At 47.0% G+C, this 24,558-nt stretch overlaps 5 protein-coding genes across 5 annotated transcripts; 3 read left to right on the top strand and 2 right to left on the bottom strand.

Moving 5' to 3' along the window:
- Positions 1 to 255: 255 nt before the first annotated feature.
- TRUGW13939_01147 (uncharacterized protein) lies at positions 256 to 1,651 on the bottom strand (the record flags this gene model as incomplete). Its single annotated transcript, XM_035484350.1, has 3 exons — positions 256 to 1,398; positions 1,466 to 1,569; positions 1,624 to 1,651. The coding sequence occupies 3 exons, from the start codon at positions 1,649 to 1,651 to the stop codon at positions 256 to 258; spliced, it is 1,275 nt and encodes a 424-aa protein (XP_035340243.1).
- A 755-nt stretch (positions 1,652 to 2,406) lies between these two features.
- Positions 2,407 to 6,407, top strand: TRUGW13939_01148 (uncharacterized protein; the record flags this gene model as incomplete). The annotated part of the gene is made up of 4 exons (XM_035484351.1): positions 2,407 to 4,731; positions 4,787 to 5,155; positions 5,225 to 6,019; positions 6,072 to 6,407. 4 exons carry the CDS (start codon positions 2,407 to 2,409, stop codon positions 6,405 to 6,407), a joined length of 3,825 nt encoding a protein of 1,274 aa, XP_035340244.1.
- Positions 6,408 to 7,093: 686 nt separating this feature from the next.
- On the bottom strand, positions 7,094 to 7,613 carry TRUGW13939_01149 (uncharacterized protein; the record flags this gene model as incomplete). Its single annotated transcript, XM_035484352.1, has 5 exons — positions 7,094 to 7,117; positions 7,183 to 7,215; positions 7,292 to 7,366; positions 7,439 to 7,510; positions 7,584 to 7,613. The coding sequence occupies 5 exons, from the start codon at positions 7,611 to 7,613 to the stop codon at positions 7,094 to 7,096; spliced, it is 234 nt and encodes a 77-aa protein (XP_035340245.1).
- Positions 7,614 to 7,858: 245 nt separating this feature from the next.
- Positions 7,859 to 11,274, top strand: TRUGW13939_01150 (uncharacterized protein; the record flags this gene model as incomplete). The annotated part of the gene is made up of 7 exons (XM_035484353.1): positions 7,859 to 7,937; positions 7,992 to 9,105; positions 9,369 to 9,559; positions 9,612 to 9,964; positions 10,013 to 10,285; positions 10,332 to 11,091; positions 11,141 to 11,274. 7 exons carry the CDS (start codon positions 7,859 to 7,861, stop codon positions 11,272 to 11,274), a joined length of 2,904 nt encoding a protein of 967 aa, XP_035340246.1.
- Positions 11,275 to 22,528: 11,254 nt separating this feature from the next.
- TRUGW13939_01151 (uncharacterized protein) lies at positions 22,529 to 24,443 on the top strand (the record flags this gene model as incomplete). The annotated part of the gene is made up of 2 exons (XM_035484354.1): positions 22,529 to 22,988; positions 23,044 to 24,443. The coding sequence occupies 2 exons, from the start codon at positions 22,529 to 22,531 to the stop codon at positions 24,441 to 24,443; spliced, it is 1,860 nt and encodes a 619-aa protein (XP_035340247.1).
- Between the last annotated feature and the right edge of the window lie 115 nt (positions 24,444 to 24,558).

Raw genomic sequence — 24,558 nt, forward strand, 5'->3', positions numbered from 1 at the left:
TTGTTTGGTTTTTCAGAAGTATAATGGTAATGGCGAACATTTCTTCTCTTTTCTTGTTCAGCCACTGGTTTTTCTTTGCTCTAGTCGATGCTGCAAAAGGAAAAGATGTCGTATATAGAGATATTGTTTCTTTGTCTATCCATTTTCATGGTTTGGCTTTTCCCTCTATTTTTCTTTCGTTGGTGTAACAGAACTCAGGTCTGAAGCACAAAGCCGCATCTGAGTTAGGGCGAGATAGCCCGTGTTTTTATCTTCTCAATGAGTCTTGAAGCCGACCTTGTCGCCGGTTGGCTGACTGGGCTCACCAAAATTGCGGTACACGGTGTCTCTTGCAGTCGACTTGTTTTCTTTGATCGTCAAGCAGTTGATACCGAGGAAGGTCGTAATTCTGTTGATCACAAGGAATGCCCAATGCATGTACACGGTGAAGGCATAGACAAGGTAGAATCGAAGATACCAAAGCTCAAACGTAGCGCTAATAGCAGGAAGACCGACGCGAGGGAGGTTGGCAAGCACGGCGCCTCCCACTAATGGAACCAGCATCATTGTCCAGTAGGGGAACGGCTGCTTTAGCAAGTGGGCCAGGATGATTTTTGTTGTCATACGGCCGAAGACGAATGACATGACGATGCAGAAAAGTACCAGGTGATTGTCAGTCAGCAGAGACGAATATGGAGAAAACAGCCATCCTAGAACAGCCGAGGTGAAAACGACAATGGGTGTCCATTCCAGGAAGATCGGGAGAACTGGAAGGCCCTGGCGTTTGCGTGCCTGCGCGACATTGTAAACACAAGCTGGTAGATGGGCGATTAGGAATCCTCCAAGAACAATGGCGACCCAATAGTCCAAGAAGCTTCGTGTCCCAAACAGCTCAGGGTGACCGAAAACATCGGCAACTTGGGAACGCCAGATCTGTGGGCCGTAAATCCCGGATGCAATCATGATGGCGATGGCAATCAACAAGCCCTCCGTTGGGCCATTGAAGTAACCGAGATACAGGGTATGCGTGTGGTACGTCTCCCATGTAGAGAAGAACATGGGCAAGCAAGGGATCAAAGCAGTGAAAGCACCGAGTTGGGTAGCGCCCAATCCCATGGCAGCTGTTTGGAGCAAGCTGGCAAGTGTGCAGTTCAGGGAGTCAATCCCATGGTCAAACAGCTCTCCCAACCCACTCGAAGTGTTGGTTCGGCGGGCTTGTTTTCCGTCAATGTTATCCAAAGTCGAGTACATCCAAACGCCAATTGCAAAGCTGTAGTAGACCCATGTTGGTCCTGGTCCCACCAAGTCCGGTACGAATATTGTTACGAAAGCCACGTTCGCAATAATGAAAATGAAACCCAACAGGGTTACCATGTTTGGGGCCATCCATAACGGGATAAATTCGACGGCGGCATTCCACTACAAATCATTACCGGAGTCAGCAACGAAGTCTTATTCTCCCGTGTTGAGGAAATAGAAGACTTACATAATGCTTCAGGATATATCTGGAAATAAAGGACTTGTCGACGCTGGAGTATTTGTATGATTTAAGAGGAAGGAGGTGGTCGTCAGAGAGCGAGTTCTGGGCCTCTATTATTCTCGAAGGTGAGCGGGTTTCAATTTCATCGCGCGAGGCTCACCAACCTTGAACCATCTTGAACAGCCTCGGCATATTGCTAAGTGTTCTAGTCACGTAAAAAAGCGAGTGGTCGTTATTGTCGGTTCTAATTTTAGATCATAGCAACAAGAAAACGGAGAAAATCAGCCGCACGCAATTGCAGCACCCGGCTCTTCTGACAGTGAGACGCACCGGAGCCAGAAAGAACGAGAAAATGCACAAGACAAAAACGACGAAAGAGAGAAGAGAGAGGGGTGGGTGAATGAGAGGAGAGAGGTTATACGTAGTAGTAGCTGAGACATTAATTTATTTAGGCAGCGGAGAAAAGGGTTCCAGCTCCGTCACGTGTCGAAGGCGCGGTCCGAGTGGGGTCCGTGCGCCGCGGCTTGCCCGACTCGGCTTAGGCTGCGCCAGCCGCAGAGGAAGGTATAGCAATCACGTCTCTCCAAGGCGACTCTTGTCCACTGCATCTGTCCAGTCATCCTCAACACCTTCGCCGATCCCACTCCGATCACAACACGACGCTGCACCTCCTCACCCTTGCCTCTCTCAATCCGGCGAAGCAATACCCGAACGCAGATTCAAGTGCAGTCTCCCCACCGGTCAAACAGTCGCTGTTCTCCCCCCGCCTGGGCGGCGTCTCTTTTCACGCGCGTCTCAGGTCTCGCTCACATCAACCGTCACAGAGGTCATCTGCCAGCCTACATTCCCATCGAATTGCTCTTGGGAAACCGGTGGATGGTCATGAAGGTGGGCTGCTTTGGTTCGCGCGCGTAGCGCTATAATCTCTCAGATTTATCCTCGTGAAGATGCCGGGCATCCTCGACACACCCACGGCCACCAGCGCCGCTCCAGCCTGGCCTGGCCGAGGTTTTTCCGTCGCCTATCAGAAGCTCGACTTGGAGGTTGATTTCGCCAATAAGAGCCTGAGGGGGAAGACAGAGATCACGATTCACCCGCACTACAAGGATCTAAGGGTTATCAAGCTCAATTTTCGCCAGGGCGAAATCAAACGGTTAAACATCAACGGCAAGGCTGCAGCGTCGCTTAAATATACCGACTCACACGCTGCGCTCAACCTCTATGGCGCTCAATATCACCAACGGGTGGCCGCGAACGTCGAGAATCTACTCAAACCGCAGATAGAACCCGAGTTGGTCATCACCCTTCCGAAATCCTTACGAATTGAGGACCTCGACCCCTTGTCTTCAGAAAGTCAGGACCAATTTGCGCTGCGGTCATCGATCGGAAATCCAGAGGACGCGGAAGCTCAAGCTTCGAAAGCCGCCGAAAATTCTCTTCCTCGCTACACTGCATTAACCGTTTACATCGAGTTTACCGTCGATGCCATTCGAGAAGGACTCCAGTTTGTCGGGGTGGACAGCGGAGATAGACGGTACCCTCATGCCTACACCACAAACTCTACCGGCATCGGTGCCGGTAGCTGTCTTTTCCCGTGTGTCGATGACCGTTTAGCGAGATCCCTATGGGATGTGACTATCAAATGCCCGTGCTCTCTTAATGCGTTATTTGAACGAAAAGGCTTGGAAACGTCTAGGAACTCTGCGGCCAATAAGGACAAATCTAAAACTTTGTCCGATGACGATGACACACTTGACATGACCGTGGTTTGCTCGGGTGATATAACCGACGAGATTGTTGATCCTAAGGACCCAAGTAAAAAAAGCGTTTCCTTTTCGTGCATGTCGAGCGTCTCTGCTCAGCAAATTGGTTTCGCGGTTGGACCTTTCGAACATGTGAATCTCTCCCAGTTTCGAGAAAGCGACCAGGACGATCAGCTGGGAGACAATGCTGTCTCTGTCGACGCGTATTGCCTTCCCGGGAGAGCTGAAGAGGTGAAAAACACCTGTTTTCCGATGGCTAAAGCCATCGACTACTTTTCAGTTACCTACGGTTCCTACCCTTACTCAGGGTACAACATGTGCTTTGTGGACGATGTTGCCTGCGACACAATGCCTACAGCTTCGCTATCTATTTGCAGTAATCGTCTACTTTTCCCCGAGACGATCATTGATACGATGTATGACTCAACAAGGTCGCTGGTTTACGCGCTAGCTTCTCAGTGGAGTGGCGTGAGTCTCTTACCTAGAGACATAGGGGATACTTGGCTCACTGTGGGAGTGGCCTACTATATCACCGACACATTCATGAAGAAACTTTGCGGGAACAATGAATACCGCTTCCGTATAAAACAAATGTCTGACCGGATCTGCGACCTTGATTATGAGAGGCCCTCTATTTTTGACATGGGAAGTTACTTGAGACTCGATCCATCGGAGATGGAGTTTATTGCTCTCAAAGCCCCTCTCGTTCTTTTCATCCTGGAACGCCGTCTTTCCAAAGCTAGTGGTAAACCTACTGTTTCACGGATTATTAGCCGCCTGTTTCTCAACAATCGTATGGGTGACCTGCCCAATGGTGCGATGCATACAAATGGTTTTATCAGGATTTGCGAGAAGTTCGGTCATTGCAAGTTAGACGTCTTTTTCCACCAATGGGTTTATGGTGCCGGATGCCCTCGGTTCTCGGCCACTCAGCGTTTTAACAAGAAAAAACTTGTCGTGGAAATCATGATAAAGCAGCTTCAAGCAGAATCGCAAGGCACTCGAGATCTTGAGAAGTCCACTTTTTTGCGAGACATGAAAGAAGAGCTTCGCAGCGTCTATGCAGCCCCAGTTCAGCCCGTTTTTACAGGATCAATGACGATACGAATTCATGAAGCTGACGGAACGCCGTACGAGCATATTGTTGAAATAAAAGAGCAGACCACCAAGTTCGAGGTCCCATACAATACCAAGTACAAGCGGCTAAAACGGAATAAGAGGCAAAAGGAACGTGCTACCCAAAACGTGGGATCCGATCCGAATGCAGAGGCACAAGATGATGTGCTCCTATACTGTCTCGGCGACGTGCTCCAGACAGAAGAAGAGATCCAAGACTGGAAATTGGCGGACTGGAGTAAAGAAGAAGAGGATCGCATGGGGCAAGAGTCCTATGAATGGATTCGAATGGATGCCGATTTCGAGTGGATTTGCAAAATGTCATTAGGGATGCCTGGTTACATGTACCTGTCGCAGCTGCAGCAAGATCGGGATGTTGTGGCTCAACTTGAAGTAAGTTGCTGTTTCGATATGTTGACAACACTTGATGACTGACCTTGATATACAGTCCATGCAATATATGGCTATTCAAAAGCACCATCCCTTAGTCTCGACAATCTTTGTCCGCACCCTTATGGACAAGCGATATTTTCACGGTATCCGCACCACAGCTGCATATGCACTAGTGAAGCATGCGAAAGAAGAGATTGACTGGCTGGGCCTCCACCATTTGGAGAGGGCCTTCCAGGAGCTTTTTTGCTTACCGGGTTCACATGTTACACGCGATAACGATTTCTCGGATCAAGCATCATATCTTCTCCAAAAAATCATCCCGGAGGCGATTTCTCAGGTTCGCGATAACAATGGGAAGACTCCACTGAGGGCCAAGCGTTTCATTTTTGACAAGCTCAAGTTCAGTGACAACTCTAACAATGAGGTAAGGAGCTATGCTATTATTATTATTATTATTTTTTTTTGGCGTTTTTACTAACGAAAGGGTCAACAGTACTCGGACAATCATTACATTAGCTCTCTGATGACGTCGCTAGTCAACGCTTTGGAGGGTCGTGTGGTAGAAGCCTCGTCTCTAAATGATATGGAATTCGACATGGAGAAGGAGTTGGAACGACAGGCTGAGGAAAAGCTCGAAAAGGATGCCATTGCAGAAATCGACAGATATCGGCGAATGGATGAATGGTCCAGTTCTTTTCAAAACATCTATTCTAGAACTGCACTGAAATGCCAGCTACGGCTCACAAAGGCGAAAATCATGGATCTTGATGCCATCCACTTCCTTCAATATACAAGGTTTGGGACCTTTGATATGCTACGGATGGATGCATTCGAGTGTCTAGTTGAGTTGGACATATTCAGCATGCCAGAGCTATTGCGATGGTACCTCTTCACCATGTCATCTGATACATCTGCGTGGATTCGCCATCGACTTCATGCTCCCCTAGGTAGAGCTCTTGCCTCTATAGCCTTTGGGACAAATCAAGTGCCTGAAGAGCAGCCACCAAGTGAGGGGTTGATTATCGAGCAAGAGTCAACTACTGAAGTCCGCCGCGCCGATCTGGCCAGGAAACAGACAATGCCTGGTGCCCTGGAGGCACTTAAAAAGGAGTTATCTGGACATACGGCTTTGAAAGAAGCCCTGTGGGCTGCATGTAACTCTTCATGCATTGGAGCATTGGAAGTATCCAATTTCGTCGATATTTGCCGAGTCTTGTATGATGCCAAGATGTCTCTTCCGGTGAAACTGAAATACCCTCGATACTGGAAATGCCAGCACGTTGGCAATGTAAGAATATCCTCCTTTCCCTCTCAGTTTCAATCACTAACGTCATACTTAGGGTAAAATGCGCTTTTACAAATCCGAACGATATCGTACATCTCTCGGACCGTCAAAGGATACTAGCGCTACTAGCATTGGATCAAAGCGCAAACGTGACGACCATGGCATGCCACCACCTACAGCTCCTCGGATTACTTTTAAACAATCAAAATCAAGTCTCGGAGGCACACCGTCCACACCCAATTCCGAAGGACGCAAGCTTACGAAACTACAAATACCAAGCCATCTCACTATGCCCAAACCTTCGACAGGCTCCCCATCACCTCAAAACTCCGCGCCTACCACACCTGGAGGCGGATTCAAACTGAAAATCAAACTGGGTGGTCAGAAATAACTTTTACCGGTCAAAAATTTTAATAATTTGTCGTATTCTTTGCCGACTCTTTTCGTTCCAAAATAACTGCAGTTTCAATGGCCTTATTTTTGGATCGTCTTTCTCTTGTGGATTTTCCCCTGTTTTGTTTTGACAGTCAAAAGAACGATTCCCAATAAGCTTGAGCTTTTTATTCATATTTTTGCATTGCCTGGGTTGCAGAGTGGGTGTTTTTTCAATATTGTCATGGGCTGCTCTTCATTATGTATATTATCTCGGAAGCGTTTTCTTACCCATTTATATCACGCAAAGCTGGGACGAGGATACAAAATTCGTATCAGTCGACATAATCGAAGAGATTTTTTTTAATACAATAGCGGCATGCCGTCATGTCTTTTAACTGGAATATTCATTGGCGTGGCTCTATTTTAAGGGACCATAAAAATTTGGACCCAAAGTACATATATCATTGATATGTAGCTGACGTACGGCGTAGAACGTGTTGATAAAATTGTTCACTTTTTTTTCTTCCATTCATCAAACCAGCAATAATAAATATTGAAATTGACAGTATAAACCGGCCACCCGTAAAAACTCCGTTGATATACGAAATAATCCCCAGCGTCAAACGTGCAAACCCCAATGATAAGTACCTTTTTTTTTGTCTTTTCGAGTATGGTTTCGGTGAGTGTGGCGATGGTTGAGATTTAATCGCCAATGCGTTCAAGGGCCTAATAAGAAAGGAGAGAATATAAGTAAGTGTTAAAAAAAAAGGCTTTGGATAGAGTGCGCAAACCTCAAGCATGACGACGGAGTTTCCTCGGATGACCTGTACAAAGCAGTTAGTTTTATTCCCCTGGACGAAAAATTTTCAATTCGGTTTGGTTTGTTTCGTCAAGACCTACCACCATCCCTATCCTGACCTTCTCGCCATCGGGCTTTTCTTCAATAGCTTCATCCAGAACGATGTTCATGAAAACCTGTCCCACGTTTAGCTACCGCCTGAAACATCGAAAGTTGCGCTCAGTATCAACTGAAAATAAAAAACGTACATCATATCCTCGTAGAATTCCGATGACTTTGCGGTTTCCATTCAGTTGAATAAACAACCGCTTTTCCATATACTGTTGAAAAAAAATAGGTTAGGAGCTTTGCTTTTTCCGTCAAAGGTATCAAAGAACAACGGGATCAACGAACCTTCTTGAGTTCCGGTTGAGCTTGAGGCATCTTGACGACTAGACCGTATTGCTTGGTCTGCTGTTTTGTGGTCGTCGCAAACTCGCGTGAACCTGGTGGTGGTTTGCGGGCATCGCGGTCTGCGGTGCGATAGCTTAGGCCGGAGAAACGATTGGCCGAACAGCTGATATATGCGGAGTTGGGTTTCGGAGACCAAGCAATTTTCAATCGACAACCACGACGCGGGAAAAGGACGTGTGAGGTTCTTTCTAGCAAATTTTTATATATCCTGAATTATGAATTCGCCTTTTGCAAACCGTCGAAAGCCCCGCAAGATCGGAGGCGGAGATGAGGACGATGGCAACACTGGCCAAGGTGAGCCCACCCCGCCACGCGAAAGATGTCGAAGCTCATGTAGAAAAGAAACAGAGCCGGTTGTGAAAAGGCCGTCGAGCTTAAAGTCAAAGCAAAAATCAAAGCTTCGACTTTCATTTGGACCTGGCGAAACATCGATAACAGATGGTGACGACACAGCCAGTGAAGTAATTACACCAAAACGACCCGGTCTCGGTCGGCGCGTGCTCGAAAAAAACGCCTTACAGAGAACACCGAACACTACTGTATCCTCAGATCATTTACCTTTTAGGGTTGGACAAGAACAGGGTGGACCGAGCTACGGAGAGGATTATCTCAAAGAGCTGCGAGATTCAACGCCTTCCACGCCCAAATATGCCGACACGGATGGAGAAAATGATCGGAAGGAAATCGATATCACAGCAAAATTTGGCGAACTTATCCAAACCCCGGGTGCTAGTTCTATACCGAGCGAGGCAGAGATCAGGGAAAAGAAAGCCCGTCGGGCACGCTTGGCAACCGAACAGGACTATATTTCTTTGGAAGGAGGCCAAGAAATCGAAGAAGACTACATGGCTGTTGATAGTCGCAAAGAAGATACCCGGCTTGTGAGAGATGACGAAGATTTTGCAGAAGGGTTCGATGAGTATGTCGAGGATGGGAAGATTTCCCTCGGAAGAAAAGCAGAGCGAGAACAGCAGCGAAGGCAACGCGAGCAGATGCGAGACCTCATAAACGATGCAGAAGGAAGCTCGGAGGAAGAGGACTCGGATGCAGAACGCAACGCTGCGTATGAAGCATCTCAAACTCGTGCCGGTATGGACGGTCTGGAGCGTGACCGGCAGGGAGTCATATCTCGCCCAAAAACACCGCCAAAGGTATCATCTCTGCCCAGCCTAGCAGGCGTCCTGGGCCAACTACGTGGAACTCTGGTAGAAGCTGAAAGCTCCAAGAAGCTTCTGCTTAGTCGAATGGAGGAGCTTCGCAAGGAAAAGGCCGATATTGCTGTCCGTGAGGTTGAGATTCAGACGCTGATCAAGGATGCTGGCGAACAATACGAGAAACTCCGACTCGACGCCGGTCTCGCGCCAGGGGGGGACGGACTGCCAGGAGATGTGACGCCTCACGATCGAGGCTTGGAGAGTCTGGGAAGTTCCGCCGTGGTGTCTCGCGTCGACTCGGGCGCGGAGTGAAGTCGCTCCTTCCTCACGTGGCATCGCAACCGCCTCGGCCACCTTGTATTTTCTGCTTGCTTTGCATGGCGCGGCAATTGTCTTTCTTCATGTCTTTCTTCATGTTATGATACCCATTTTATATAGCAATAGAACTCGGAACTTTTGTGTGCCATGCCGCGGTCATCTTTTCTATCTTTCAGAACCTACTCGATCCGCAGGGCATCCCGAAATGGAAAGTCAAAGTGGGCACTCATCTCCTGATACTGGATTGTTGCAGGTTTCTCATAGCGAGCAGTGATTCTGTCTACATCATTCCCTGGCTCGCAAGCCCCCTCGATGAGAATAGTTTATTATCGCCACGCCTACGCCAGCGAGCCGATGCCAGTCCTATCGAGCTATTCTACGACGTGTTCCTAGTCGCAAACCTGGCAACTTTTTCCGCTACACATGAGATCACAGATATCAAAGGTTGGTGGGCGATAAGGTCACGCTATAAAGCTGTATCAACTGATTGCTGCAGCGGTGTGGTCGTACGTTGGGTTTGTCGGCATTATCTGGTTTACCTGGCTCCAAGTCGCGCTCTTTGACCTCCGGTTCTCGAAAGACTCCATCTTCGAACGAACGTGCAAAGTCGTGCAACTATGTGCAATGGTCGGGTTTGCCTCAGCCGGGGCACGATTCTCAACACGCATTCAGGATGAAAATGTATGGGCTTTCAAGTCGCTGTCCGTACTTTTGTCTGGTAGTCGCTTTATGCTTGCCCTACAGTACACCATCAACCTTTGGTTCCTCCATGACAAGATTGATGGAGCTATAAAAGGCATGCTTGCGATTATTGGCGTGCTCTCCATCACTGGATTTACGTACCTGGTGGTAAGTTGGGACTATTCTCAACTAGTTGGCATTCAATAACATCTGTAGCTTTACTTTGTGTTCGGACCTAATGAACCACATATATGGACCGCTTGGTTCGGATTGTTTCTTTTCGAGTCCTTGGTTATCATTGCAGTGTCAACGTACACCCCGGGCTTGGAGCTGGATAATACGCACCTCACGACGAGAATGGGACTTTTGACCTTGATAATCATCGGCGAGCATGTAATATCTATCACTCGGATCGTTAACAAGATGATTGCTGGCGGTGGTTGGACACTCGCATCTCTCTTGCACGTTATGGGGGTGGTCACAACAGTAGTATGTTTGGACGATCCCATTTGATGGAAGAGGCTAACAGCCACAGTATCTTCTATGGCATTCATATTACGATATAACGCCACTACAACGATATGGAAGAATTCGGCAACAGATATGGACTCATCTGCATTTTCCTTTTCACATGTGTATTATTCTTTCTTCCGAGGGCTGTCAAATCCTTACACTTGCTCTCGACATTTCCTTGAAGCTGAGGTATCTGCTCGAGACGATGCATTTTGCATGCGAAGATCCACGTCCAGCAAAAAGCTTTGCGCTCAATTTGTTGAATCGTACGATAGTTGACATGGAAATCGACTTTAGCCGATCTCCACGAGAGAACAATGCGATCAGTCGGGTTATGGCTACTTTATGGAACCAGAGGGATATCTGTCCAACAGGGAACTTTACAGAGGCTCCAAAATATGGGATTTTTGAAGAGCAAGGACGATATTTGTCCGGAAATGTTACTGTCGCGCTCTTTTCGAGTATGGGTATCCTTCCTAAAGAGCCCGAAGCGATGAGTTTAGATGGAATGAGATACGTCAAGGTGTATCTCGGTCTTTTGACCTTTGTCTACATCTATTACTTTGTCACCGTTGGACTGGGGATGGCTTATTTTGCCATTTTTGCAACATTGACACGTCGACATCCGAAGCGTTTATACAACGGCATCGCCGTGGGATTCCGACTACTATGTGCGGTGGTTTTATTGTCACAGGTTGCATTTGCTAGAGATTTCAACCTCACATACAAGTACATGACTCACCCAATCATCCTCTATACGTTTTCTCTGACCATGCTTTCTGGTAAGTGTACCCTTTTGAGGTCTCAATGGCATTATCTGATAGCAAGCAGTTCTCCTTGTGGATCGACTATTGGACTCATTTGCAGAGACACGCAAGAGCGAAATAGCGCGGCAAAGCAGCACTCGCAGTACAGCGCCAATGGTGACCTTTGACGAGGCTGAGACTTGTCTTTACGATGGATAGAGAATGACTATACATCAATACCTGATTATTTTCCCCCAAGTTGATATGTGGCTGAACCGTGGATGGACTGGCACAGCCTACTCCGTACGGCTATCGGAGGTCTTTTCAGCCCGAACAATCAGTTGTCGGTGTTTGATTTTAAAGCCGAGGTTTCGCATTACAAATCGACGCTATTACCGAAGGCCGGCTAACAATTGACTAGTGAATACTTAATAGTTAGTGATTAGGAATTAATGAACAGTGCTTCACCTGGGCGCCGCTAGCGCTTACAGAGACGATTCAAAATTTCGATACCGAGGTGTCACCCCTGCTTAGTGCAAGACTCTAGTCTAATAGGCGACGTCTTACAGCCTTAAAGGGCTTTAAAAAAAAGGTCTTAGGGCTGGCACTAGCTGGCGACTAGGCATGTATGGGTTGTGATTTGCCAACACGTGAAATTAACACGGCGCCCTAAACGTCCCCAATATCCGGTCAGCCCTACAGAGTTTGGTATTTTACTCTTCACCCTGAGTAGTCTCACCGTTTGACCATTGTCGATGTAACAGTAGGGCGACGTTTCAATAATCGTTGTTTTCTCGAAGCCCTCCGTCTCACACGGACCATAAGCCGTTACAGGGCTTAGCCCCTGAAAGTGAAGATAATAGATATTACACGTCAATACTGTGGATCTGCCAATCATGAGGAAATTTGAGAACACACGTGTGGAAAAAAAACTTCGGACTACGGACTCCGGAGATCCAAAGACCGGGAAAGGCGGACAGCCCAATGTCGGCCATCGGGACGACTATCAGTGGAGAAGTCGAAAAAAAAATTTGTTGAATATGCACACCCCTTTTTTTTTTTCAAGACTCTGAGTTATGACGATCATCGCTTTAGTCTCCGTACAGAACCGTACATAATCCGTGCATAGTTAGTAGTTAGTTAGTACACCGCTTTACTGGGCATTTTTTTGTGAGAAACAGATTGAGTAGGTGGTGAAAAGTCGGAACTACCACTAAATTACAACTGCCTTTTTTTTTTTACGACCTCGTGATTCACTCACCCCCTTTTTCTTTTTGGCTGGAGTTGCATTGCATTGGCTTGGTTCCGCCGTTTATGGAATATGGAGTATGGAGTATGGAGCATTCAGCTACACTCGATGAATTCCATGGATAGGTATTTTACCATAGCAAATACTTAAAAATAAGAAAATAAATAATTAAAATTATACTCTGTAAGGCCCGTCATCCCGTTGACAGAAATTTGCCTCCCCCACGGGTTAAAGACTGACAAGTCAGCTTTTCGGCGGGGTTCTCCGCTATGCTTGTAGGGCTGAAGGCGAAAAAAAAGTCTATCTTGTCAGCTAGACATCAAAGCTCTTTTTTTTTTCGAATTAATCATAGGTGCTATGTTTTATTGTAGGTAGAATTGAATAAGTATTGTAATTGTTTTGAAATATTCTCATTTTTTTAAAAGCAGTGTGAATCATGATGTTTGCCAGCCCTACCAGGCCAGGTGGGTCTATATCAGCTCGACGACGGTAATGCTTTATCCAAAACGTGGCGATGCATTGACAGCTGTTTTGACAAGCGCGCAGTATTCTTCTAGAAAAATATTATAATGAACTGGTTCAGTAATAGTATTGGACCCTGATTCGATCATGCCACGTCATGCTGATCGTGGTGAGGTAGCATTGTACACCGACTGTAATACTCTGTATAGATTAATACATTGAAAACGTATGGTGCAAAAGGGGCCACGATCGCGGACCTCATAGACGCTATGTAGGGTTTCTCAACTAGCCAGCAAGTAAGTCTGTGGAGATTGACGTGTTTCCAGCGTATACGTGGTGACAGAAAAAACCAGTGCATCTTAGCCCGTAGCACTGAGACAAAACAGCTCATATTAAAAGCACACCAATCAGATCTTCAATCGCGGTCAAAACCTATATGCAGCTCGTATCCACTATAATTGTGGCTTATACGTACGGCGTATGTGAACTATGGAAGTCATAGTCTATCTTTGGAATAGTTTGTCTCATCTTGCTTTTTTGTTTTGTTTTGTTTTCGTTTTTGGTTAGTGTTGAAATATAATCTAGTGCTTAACATTACCATACACATGTTGTAATTGGGGATAATTATCTTGGGACATGGTTGTCAGACGAATTAATTGGTATGTTTGGAGGATCACCATCCATAGCCGATGCTTTGTACCATGGATTATGGATTGTGAACCACGGTACCCACATGTCAGATTCGGCCATTATATTGATCAATTGACAACTAACACTCAACTAGGAAGGAGGAAAAAAAGGGGGGTTCCGGAGGATCCCTAAGATACCCGGTCAATCGATGCTGCTGGCGGCTTGATCCGCGGGTCGGCCACTGGGTCAGCTGTAAGATTTAAAGTCAGGTGAGAAACGATGATAAACCTAGTACAGTATTATTATTGCGTTGGGTGGATTTGAGCAGTAATCCGCCATGTGTATTAGTTGGTTATACCAGAATTGAAATCCAAATCGGTATGGACACCACAGCTGACTGTATGTAGTAGAGATGGATATTCGTTTTTGGAATTGGGGCCATTCAGATATTACAGTTACTAATAATATCAGGAATGGATGAAAACCTAGAACTTAAGCTTTGTTTTGTTTGTATTGGAAACTAGAAACTGCTCCGCATGGGTTAAAATGGTATCGATTGATGCATTAAACGCCGGGCCACTCAGCAAGTGAGCGACATTTGGAGTTAAAATTCAAGGTTGAAATTGTTATTTGTATGATATATACTATTACGGAATGGTTTTTTAGAGTTTGTTAATTAATTGAATTGTTTTGCGTTTTTGTAGCAATCATCAATTGATCTCAATTACCACCACACACATATATATATATACATGTAATAGCTCCAGAGTCTATACATCAATTGTACTTCAATATTCAAATACTACATGTACATGTAAAAGTTCTATCGAAATACATGTATAAATCAATCAACATACTCGCTGAATTACATTAATTCCATAAATATAGAGCAATGCAGGGTATTTCATATATCCCAATTAGGAAATCTCCACCGGTACAGTTAATATCTAAACCACCCGAGTATTGCTGACATTCCACCGAAGAAAAAAGACATTAAAATATTTACATATGCAATACACCGCCTGAGCCATGTTTCTATCTGTCCCTGACATGAAATTGCCAGATACGTAGTTCGTATATCGTCGTCATATGAGCCTCACAATGCAAGCCTCTGGACCCCACCCCCGGCGTGTCTCAAAAAACACGAGTCTTGTGTAACCATTATATATTATCTGTCCATGTAAGGGCATCGGCAGAGAACCAATTTTGACACATACCCCGCCGCCACGTCCGTCTTTTGTGCTACCCCAACCGGTGACAGAAGGGAAATCCGGCCGAGACAAAGCGTCAACTGTTGGATGGATTACATGTGTTATCTTTTTTGTTGCTGTCGTACAACCATAACGGCACTTTTTTCCCTTTTTCTGCATGGCTTTTTCTGCATGCATTTTTTTGTAAATCCCTGTCTGTCACACACACACACACACACACACACACACACACACATGATATATTCTCGGGGTCGCCGCCGCGATTTTGAGTTTTCTTGTTGCATAATCAAGCCCTGTCAACTTGATGCATGATCAGGGTGCATTGGCCTGGTCAATGATTGGATGAAAACCCCGCGATAAACAACCAAAAAGCGTCTAGTAGTTTTCTGCATAATAGTAATAGTAATAGTAATAGTAATAACAGTAACAATACTAATCATGCGTGGGCTTACAAGGTACAGCAACGATCTACCCAATAGTCAAGGCCATCCAAACTGCTGGGTTGCAGAAGAATGCACCTAGGCCATGATGCCTGCCTGCCTGCACCCCCCCTCCCCGTATTCGAGAACATTTCGATTTTTGGGGGAGGAATGCAGTTTCATGTTTGACAAGGGGTGTAAGCCTTTCTTTTTTTTTTCGGGCAAAGCTCACAAGGTCGGACGGAAACAAAAAAAAAAAAAAAAAAAAAGGACGCATTGGCGACATTCCTACTAGTAACTACGAAATACCCGTTTGTCCGTCAACCCCAGAGTGAGTCCAATACCGTTGGGACCATATACCAGACGTCGTTGGCTAAACACTGGCAAAGCGAGTACGATGATCATCATAAGACATGCCAAAACAAGACACATGGCGAACGCCATGCCGCAGACCCCCTGGGGGATGCAGGAGTAGTTACCTATTAGTTTGTTGGTTTGGTCCCAAGAAACCGACAAAGCCAAGCCAGAGGGAGAAAGGGTGTCCACGTGTTTCTTTTAAGCGCCGAGTCTACTACTTAAGCAAGTCGGAATAGAAACTTGGGAGCCTATTATATAGATGACGTCAAAAACACATTGTTACAAGTAGAAAAAAAACCGCTAGTTTCGTGGTCAGGGTCGTCTGGACCTGCTGTAGGAAAGCCAAGAGAAAAAATTGAGACAGAGCCAACAAGGAGGTTATTTCCGAAAACACAGAAAGTCAGAACTCCGGAAAAAAAAAGAAAAAAAAAAGTTAAGCGATAGCAAAAAACGTTCATCGTTATAGGCGAACCCGCAAGATAACGCCTTTTTGACAGTGTTAGTAACCCTTGGCGCCCCTGTACCGTGCGCTTGGGAAGATGCTAACAAAACTGCTAATGGGCTAATGAACGAACAAACTAGCCTAGGATGAGTATCGTCAGAGACCCAGCCAATAAGAACCCGGATCCAGCAAAGCACTGACGCCTGACTACTGCTTACAATACATTTCGGCCCTCTGGGGTAATCTTACCGACTTCTTCTTTGCTATTTAGGGTTTAAGCGTGCATCTAGACCTTGCTAGCATGCTGGCATGCCCTGGGTTCAGGCTGCAATGTGTGTCCGAGCAGGGTACGGAGTATTCCGTCCTCAATTTATGTATTGAGTTTATACCCGTATGATAAGGGTTTAGGTTTTTAAGGCACGGGATTAGGGGATCCTCCATACATAACAGGAGGGTGGAGAGACACGTTGATCTTTTTTGTTCTGTCTACATATGGCGGAGCATCGCGAATATAATAATAGTAACTGTGGGAAGTACTACGTACGTACTTCCAACAAGTCGGATCCCAAGTTTACAACCGAATGGATCGGAAGGACCAAACTACTCCCGAGACAACCAACCTTGCCCCGAGCCTGAGATGGGCGATGCGACCAGAGTATCGGTTTAGCTATTATTAACCCAAGTCTCGCACTAACAATAAGCATGTAACGATGGAGACCATCCTTAATTAGGTAGGATGAGGTAGAACCGAATCCTTCCGCCCTGCGTACGGAGTGCTCCATATAAACAAACAGCAGCAGAAAAATAAGACCCAGGAGGGCGGGTTGCAACTTGCAGGGATTATTGTTATTTCTTTGTTATGATCTGACTTGATGTTGCTATGGGGTATTGCAGAGTACTAAGAGCCGCCCCTATTAATATTTCTCGAAACAATTCCCGGATTAGGACAAGGTAGCACGTGTAATGAATAGTTGCCAAAGATCTAACAATATTAAAAAGTTAAGCGCGCAAATTACTGGGTACTGGTGCTCTTTAGAGTACGAAGTTGGCGACAATAATACGATCTAGTTGAATCATACTGTGTATAGACTATCCGGGGACATCCACTCGATTAACTCTCTTAACAGGATTAAGATATTATTGTATTACTGATCAAGCAGAACTCCGTACGCCGCCCTGTAAAAAGAGATTCCGGGTGCACTGACAGTGTTGCTGGCCTGGCTTTAGCTTTAAAGAGGATAACGCCGCCCCCAAACATATACCGAGGCTATAGCACCCGATTCGCCGGTACTCGATAACGGGGAGATAAATAGTAGTACTACAGTAAACAGGAGGATCAAGGAATTGATTTGCATCTGGGTTCACGTACGAGTAGACTGTGGTTGTAGGTCTTAAGTCTATCGTGGTGTCAATTACTCGAGTCGTAACTAAAGTCAAGAGTAGAAAGATAGAAAGATAGAAATTATGTAAGAGTCAGTGAGTGCTTGGCGACTTTAATCGACATAAGATTCAAGCCCCCCGCGGTTTACGGAAAATTGATACATTATTTGAGTCATTGACAGTTGATTCTAAATTTAACCTATACAACAAAACACATTAACACTGGACATAGTCTCCGTAGTAGATAAAAATAAGATAAAAATAAAATCAAGAAACGGTGGAAATACAATACCTAATGTTCGTCTTCGTACCTACTAGTCGATCTCGTATTTGGTCGGTGTGGCTTGGCCGGGAAGAAGAAGACAAGAATAGAAACAAATCACGGCGACGGGGCCCAACCACAATCCGTCCTTCCCCAACTTGAATAATAGCACGTCAGGATCGCCGAATATTACTACGTATGTACTTGTATTAATAGATTAATAGAAGAATGATGCGAAGTTATTATTATTGTTGTTGTTGAAATGAAAAAAGAGGCTGGTTATTTTTTTAACACGCTTTCCCCGAAAAGTCAAAGACTCCGGCTTTCACTTTTGCCCCGACGCAAAACATAATTACTATTATATTATTATTATTATTATCATCATTGTATTACGGAGTTTACATTTTGTAGTGTTCATTGAAATCACTGCCAAGAACGCAAACTCCTACGTATGGCGCCGCATGCTTCCTGAAACCGACAAGCGTCCGAGAGAGTCAGAGAGTTACCGAGTCATCGAGTCATGACTCTTGGCTGTGTATCTGCCAAGGAAATACCATCTGTATTACAAGATGCTTGGGTTGGGGTTAGACATCTCACAAGTAGGCGAAATCAAAACTGTCCTACATTGTTGTCTGGAACATGAATAAGCAAAGGCTGTTTCTCCAGATGATCTTCCATCAACCCTTCTAGAAATCATTAGCACCCAATCACTGAAATGGCGTGAAACCTGGCCTGTCACACATCAAATCAGGGTAGAGTTCTGAGACAAGGGTTTGGGTGATCTCTGGGGCCGGAATGCACAGAATAAAAAAAGACCCTGATTACAGAGTGTACACCGCTGTAAGAACACTTCCAGAGTTCTACATCTCCGTACCAAGGGAGCATTGGTTGATCGGCACTGCCAAGCCGTCACATGTCCACTGGAAGACACTGACAGCGACAGGAGTAAAAGTTTGGTACGTACTTCCGTAAGTAGATTGCTTTCCCACTCTGGCTCGTTTACTCGGAGTAGTAGTACGGAGTAGAGTCCACGAAATAATTTTGAGAAAAAAAAAAAAAAAAAGGGGGCGGGGGAGTGTTCCGCCCACCTTCTGGAATGTTTCTCCTTTCGGGATAATACCTTATACAGGGCTGTGATGTAACTAGTAATTCGCGGAAAAACTTGCGCTAGACACAGAAAAAGGAAATTAGTTCTCAGGAAAGTTAATTGGTCACTTCGTAAAATTTGAATTTCGGCTGGAGTAGCGAACTAAGTGGGGACGGAAATGAACACGTCTGTTTTTTTCTCTCCGCCCCATTTGACAGAGTACCCTGCTATTAGTCGAAAACCATGTCTTGAATAGTTGGTGATGGCCGCCACCTGTGCTGTTTTGTACTGATTAGCCTCTGTGAAAGTGTAAATAATAATGAAACACGTGATCATTGGAAGGATGAACAAAGGTCTGACCTCCCTGGACCCCACGGCCGATGCAGTCGACCTCTAGTTGTTACTCTATAGAATATTTATTTCGGTTGATTGGCCTTTTCCAAGACGTTCCTGCAGTGCGAGTCAAAAGGGGCTGTTTCGCGACACGATTGCATAGATAAAAACGTACGTACATGCGATAGTGTCATGCCCACAGCAAAATCCCGGGTTCGACCAGGATCCTTAATTTTAATTATACTATTAATCTCGACAAACTAAAATTATTTGGAATACGTTCTTTAATATTGCACATTATTTATAATATTATTTAATGATATAATTTCTACGCGATCGACTACAGTATCCTCTTTGGGTGTTAGTGAAAGATTAACGGCGTGGGTCAAGTCTCGTCATACCAACACTCTCGGATGTCCAAGTGCCAACAGCGGAGTTTAAAGAAAAATTAAGCTACGAAGTATGTACTCCATAACTTATTTGAGTACGGAGTAGAGCATTGTTTTTTTTGGGGGGGGGGGGATAATGGAATGACCTGCTACTCCGTACCTCGAAACGGTTTCCCAAGGCGGCTTTATCCGGTTCTGGCGAATCAAGACACACGATTCTCGCCGATTAGCTTGGTCGTTCTACATGAAAATAAGAGACCGACGGTTGAAGGTTATGAGAAGAGAAGAAGAATAAACTCTGGTTCGGGTGGGCCTTCTAGAAAACAAGGCTCGTTGGTCGTTTACTGGTTGGACCCTCTCCGGGTCAAGCATTCCCGCCCCCAAATAGACAATAAATCCAAAGTGAAGGGGGCTGCAGATAATATTAATGCCTCTCCTGCATATATGACGGATTTTCTGGCATGGAAATGCATGGTTCCTGTCACAGATCGACACGTAAGGAATCCGGAACGTACTCCGGAACTCAAGGGTTCTACTGGTTGGAAAATGAAATTACCTTTCCAGACGATAGAAAACGGCCCGCGCGTTTATTCTTTCAGAAACGCCATGTAAGCGAGGTGATTCGACAACCAGGGACTCCAGGGATACATACTAATAAAATGGCCCTCTGTTCTTGCCTGCTGATTGGCCGGCTCGTTCAGGCCCGGATCGACGCGCCAAGGACGAGATTCTTGGTTCACTAGAAAAGATTAATACAAACCGGCCATTCCTGTCTCGGAACATATTGCGATTGCGATATGAGCACATGCTACTGCAGTGGATGGGGGAGCGACTCGGGTAGTGTACGAAATGTGGGAAATAGGAGGATTAATATATACGCGTACGAGAATGGGGTAGCAACTTGCAAGTGCAAGGATCGTAGGGCTGTGATGCAACGCGCAAGCTTCTTTTCTTTCACGCAGTGACCGCACATTGACCAGCAATGCTAGATGCCAGACGGTGCGAAAAGGACGGTAAGAGAGATGCGACGTGTATCCACTTGCCCTGTTGTGGCTTGTAGCTTCTAGATGCTTGCCGGAATGGTACGATCGGTGGGGACCCACTCGGTAATAAAAGTACGAACCGTGTTATATTACAAGCGAGAGCGACAGTCCCGACATTCCAATGAGAAGGAAGCGGTGTAAAAAACCGGGCTGCGCCTCAGGCCGGTATGGGGTGGGGCGGAATTGGCCAATAGAGACTCGAAGAGTGCGGTGTTGTAGTCTATGATTGGCTATGGTGCTGTGGCTAGTGCCGCCCTTAGCGCTAAAATGCTTGGCCACTCTTGTCCTCACCTTGTCCTCACCGACCTCGACGGACCAAAACGTCGCTGTGATAAACTCCTCTTTAACAGCATATTTATTTGCATCAATGACGATGCTGTGATGGTGTGGCATTCAATAGTGGTTTTTAATATGCGTGCTCGGTCTGGCCGAATTAATTAATTCGTATGAGAATCCTCTGCCAGTCTGTATCGGTATGTATGCCATAGTCTCATACTATTACGATGGATACGACGTCATCCGATGTCGACCGAGATCAGCCTTGTGAGCCTTGCCGAGCCCCACATCTCTAAACGTGACAATCACCGAGTACGTACTCTTCATCGGCCATTTCTTAACGACAGTGTTTTATAGATGGATTGTACTACTGGTCTAGCTGTTACTATTATTGGTATTATTAGTAGTAGTAGTATTATTATTATTATTATGAGGATCCTGCAAATGGTCGCCGACCACGCTGGCGGCCAGGATGCAGGGTATCACATTCAGAGCCTGAGAGTCAACCCATTTCCATCCAGTCACGGGCGCAGTAGCGGGTCCTTCTTTCCCTAACAGGAAATTCATGCGGGGCTAGTCTATTACGGGCACGCTAGCGGGGATGAGCCGTCCGGCTTTCGCGGGTTTCATTGGCTGGCTTGGCGGGAAGTATGGAGACCAACACGTTCTGGTGATCTGATTGGCTTAAGCAACTTCCAAAACTGGCATGCTCTTCGATGAAGAGGCTCTGCTGTCAAGCCCGCCAGCCAGTCAGACCCGAATCGGCGGGTCGCCCTTTTTTACAAAATTTTCATTCTTGTTTCGCAGTTATGGTCTCTTAAAATTAAATGATAATAGTAATTAATTAATTCTCGACTATTGTCTAGTCACTTTAGTGGCAGAATCCCATCGAGATTTAATGAGGTATTTGGAATTCGGCCGATTTTATTTTCCTGCTTCCATATTCCTGGATAGCCAGACAGGAAAGATTCCGGGCGGGTGAGCCCGGGTGATTTTATTATATACAATAGTACTTCTACATAAAAAAGAAAGAGTGCAAATGAAATGACATGTGTGTTAGCGCTATCAACTAAGCTTACAGCGAATATGCTTTTGACTCTTTGCCACCGAAAAAACGTCCATGCGTGATCCGCGAGGCCTGAGGCAGTCATGATGATAGTACGTAGTCGCATTACTCATAGTTGGTAGAGCCAGAAACAACAGACCGTCTCGCTTCGCACCTACCATTGGCTGCAGGGCGCAAGACAGCGGGCAGAAACACTGCCAGACAGGGCGATGGGGCGGTCTGCACTGCACTGCACGCACACCAGTACCTAGTGAAAAAAGAAACCCCGGAAATAGAATCGTTCCCAATTGGGACACTGCACCAGCAGTGGGTGGAGCCCCACTGCGCCCGTGGCTTAGCGCCTGGTTAGTTTGGTTACGGTACCGGTACCGTGACCGTACCGTGACGGGGGTGAGTGATGACTCGGTTACGGGGCCCCACCCGACTATGCGTTCGCCTGGGCCAGCGTTTTGGGACAGCCCGTAACCCGTAGGGCAGTCAATCATCGGCCTCGAAATTAATAAATATCCTTTCCCTCCTCCTCCTACCAGTGTATCTTCCTCCGATCTTCACCTTCACCTTCACCCTCACCCTCACCCTCGCCCTCACCCTCACCCTCACCTTTACCCATCTTCCTTGGCCCTTGACTTGGCTTGACTTGACTTGACCTCTCACATCTATCACTACCACGCTCTTGTTTACCACCACTGCTTGTTGACTCCAACCGCCATTGCAACAGCTCATGCTTGATCGCAACAATCCGCTCTAGCAGGCCTTTCCCTGAATCCGCCGCGCCGCGTGTCTCCTGCACCGAACTGGTAAATTATGAATGCCCTCTATCGCGACGAAATAAAGACACAAGACTGACGACTCCAGGTACCGGCCAAAATGCTCGCCCTCGAGCCCTCCCGACAACAGCACTTCCCCTACTTCTCCCACGACCAACTCCCCGTCGACTCCGCCATCATGGACCCGTTTGCCTACCAGACCATGCAGTCGCACGACATGCCACCGCACTCGTTCTACGACTCGTCGTCCATGTACATGGACCAGCACTCGACCGCCGACATGCAGAGCGCCCTCGGCTTTCCGGGTTTGCCCAACTCTCCGCCCTCCATGGCCCCGTCGCACCGCTCGGGCGCCTCCGGCCCTTCTATCTCCAGCGCGCCCTCCTCTGTCATCGGCTCGCCTTACTCGGGCAACTTTCAAGAATCGTGGACCGACACCTCCCACGGCCTGGTTGGCCTGCCCGGCACCATGGTGAACGACCTCGACTACACTTCCATGGGCGGCGTCATGGATGCCGACTCGGGCTTTGCGCCCAAGTTTGGAAACAACAGCTTTGTCGGTATGTTTTCCTCCCATACTTGTATCATACGCGGCCATAGTTCTAACTTGCATAGACCCCTCGCTGCTCCTCTCAAACCAAACATCGATTCCGACCACACTCCCTTACTCCGAAGACCAAATGCCTCTGGCGCAGTCCGGATTCCTTTCTCACGTCGGCTCGCCTCTCCCCTCTCAAGCACCCATGCCCCTACATATGAACCACGTCGGCATGTCTTCCCCCCAACTGGGTCATGTGGCTGCGGACCCGGTTGGCAGTGTCTACGAGAGCGTCTCGGCTGCCGCCTCGCTCTCACCACGCTCGCACCCTAGCCCCTCCGCAAGCAATACTGACGGCGAGGACGAGGGTCGCGAGAAGAGCCGATGCCCTTTCCCCGATTGTGGCCGCTCGTTCAAGGACCTGAAAGCTCACATGCTCACTCACCAGAGCGAGCGCCCGGAAAAGTGCCCCATTGTCAACTGCGATTACCACCTGAAAGGATTCGCCCGCAAGTATGACAAAAACCGACACACCCTCACTCACTACAAAGGAACCATGGTCTGTGGATTCTGTCCCGGATCTGGCTCTGCCGCCGAGAAAAGCTTCAACAGAGCCGACGTCTTTAAGCGTCACTTGATGTCAGTGCATGGCGTCGAACAGACAGCACCCAACTGCCGCAAGAGAAGCCCGCCGGCCTCGGCCAAGACACTGGCCGCATACAGCAACGATGCTACCGGAAAATGTTCAACCTGCTCAGCCACTTTCAACAATGCTCAAGACTTTTACGAGCATTTGGACGACTGTGTCCTGCGCGTTGTGCAACAAGAAGAGCCCAGCGAGGCAATCAACCAAAAGAGATTGGCCGAGGTCGCAGGCGACGAAGATGTCAAGCAAACCATGGAGAAGCACAAGCTGCTGGATTCAGCTAGCCCCGTGGACAGCGCCGAGCCTAATGATGATGACCACGACGATGACGATGACTTTGAAGACCGTAATGGCCAGAGCTCGCGACCAACCAACTCGGGCTCGAACCGCATCGGCCCCAGCGGCGCCATCACAAAACCCAAGGCTCGCCCGGCCACGCGCCGGCGCGGCAACCGAAACAGCTACCCACAAGGATGGGGCACGCCGGCGGCCAAGATGAAGACCAAGAAGCGTGTTCTCTGCGTGTACGATGGTCAGCGCCGCCTGTGGAAGGACGAGATGATGCTCGACAATGAGTTTGAAGTGCGCATCCGTCTTCCGGGTGGTGCCGGCGACGGCACCAACCGCGACGCCTACGTGACCGACCTGGACGTGGAGACCGTCAAGCGCGCCAATGGCATCTTCAGTGCCACTGAAGAAGAGCGAGGCCCGTGGATGGAGAACCAAACAGACCGACTCATGGGCCAGCCATACATGCTATTTCCAGAAATCAGCCAGGTCGATGGCATTGACATTGACGAGCTGATGGCCTACAAGGAACGAGAACGTTGATCTTTTCCCTCTGTAACTTATTGGCTTCTTTTTTCTTCATCTTTTTCATATTACTACTATATTATTATCAAATCATTGACATGATACGAGCCATGGAGCGTTTTCAGCGATTTGG

This window comes from Talaromyces rugulosus, chromosome I (genome assembly GCF_013368755.1).
Source record: "Talaromyces rugulosus chromosome I, complete sequence".
NCBI lineage: Eukaryota > Fungi > Ascomycota > Eurotiomycetes > Eurotiales > Trichocomaceae > Talaromyces > Talaromyces rugulosus.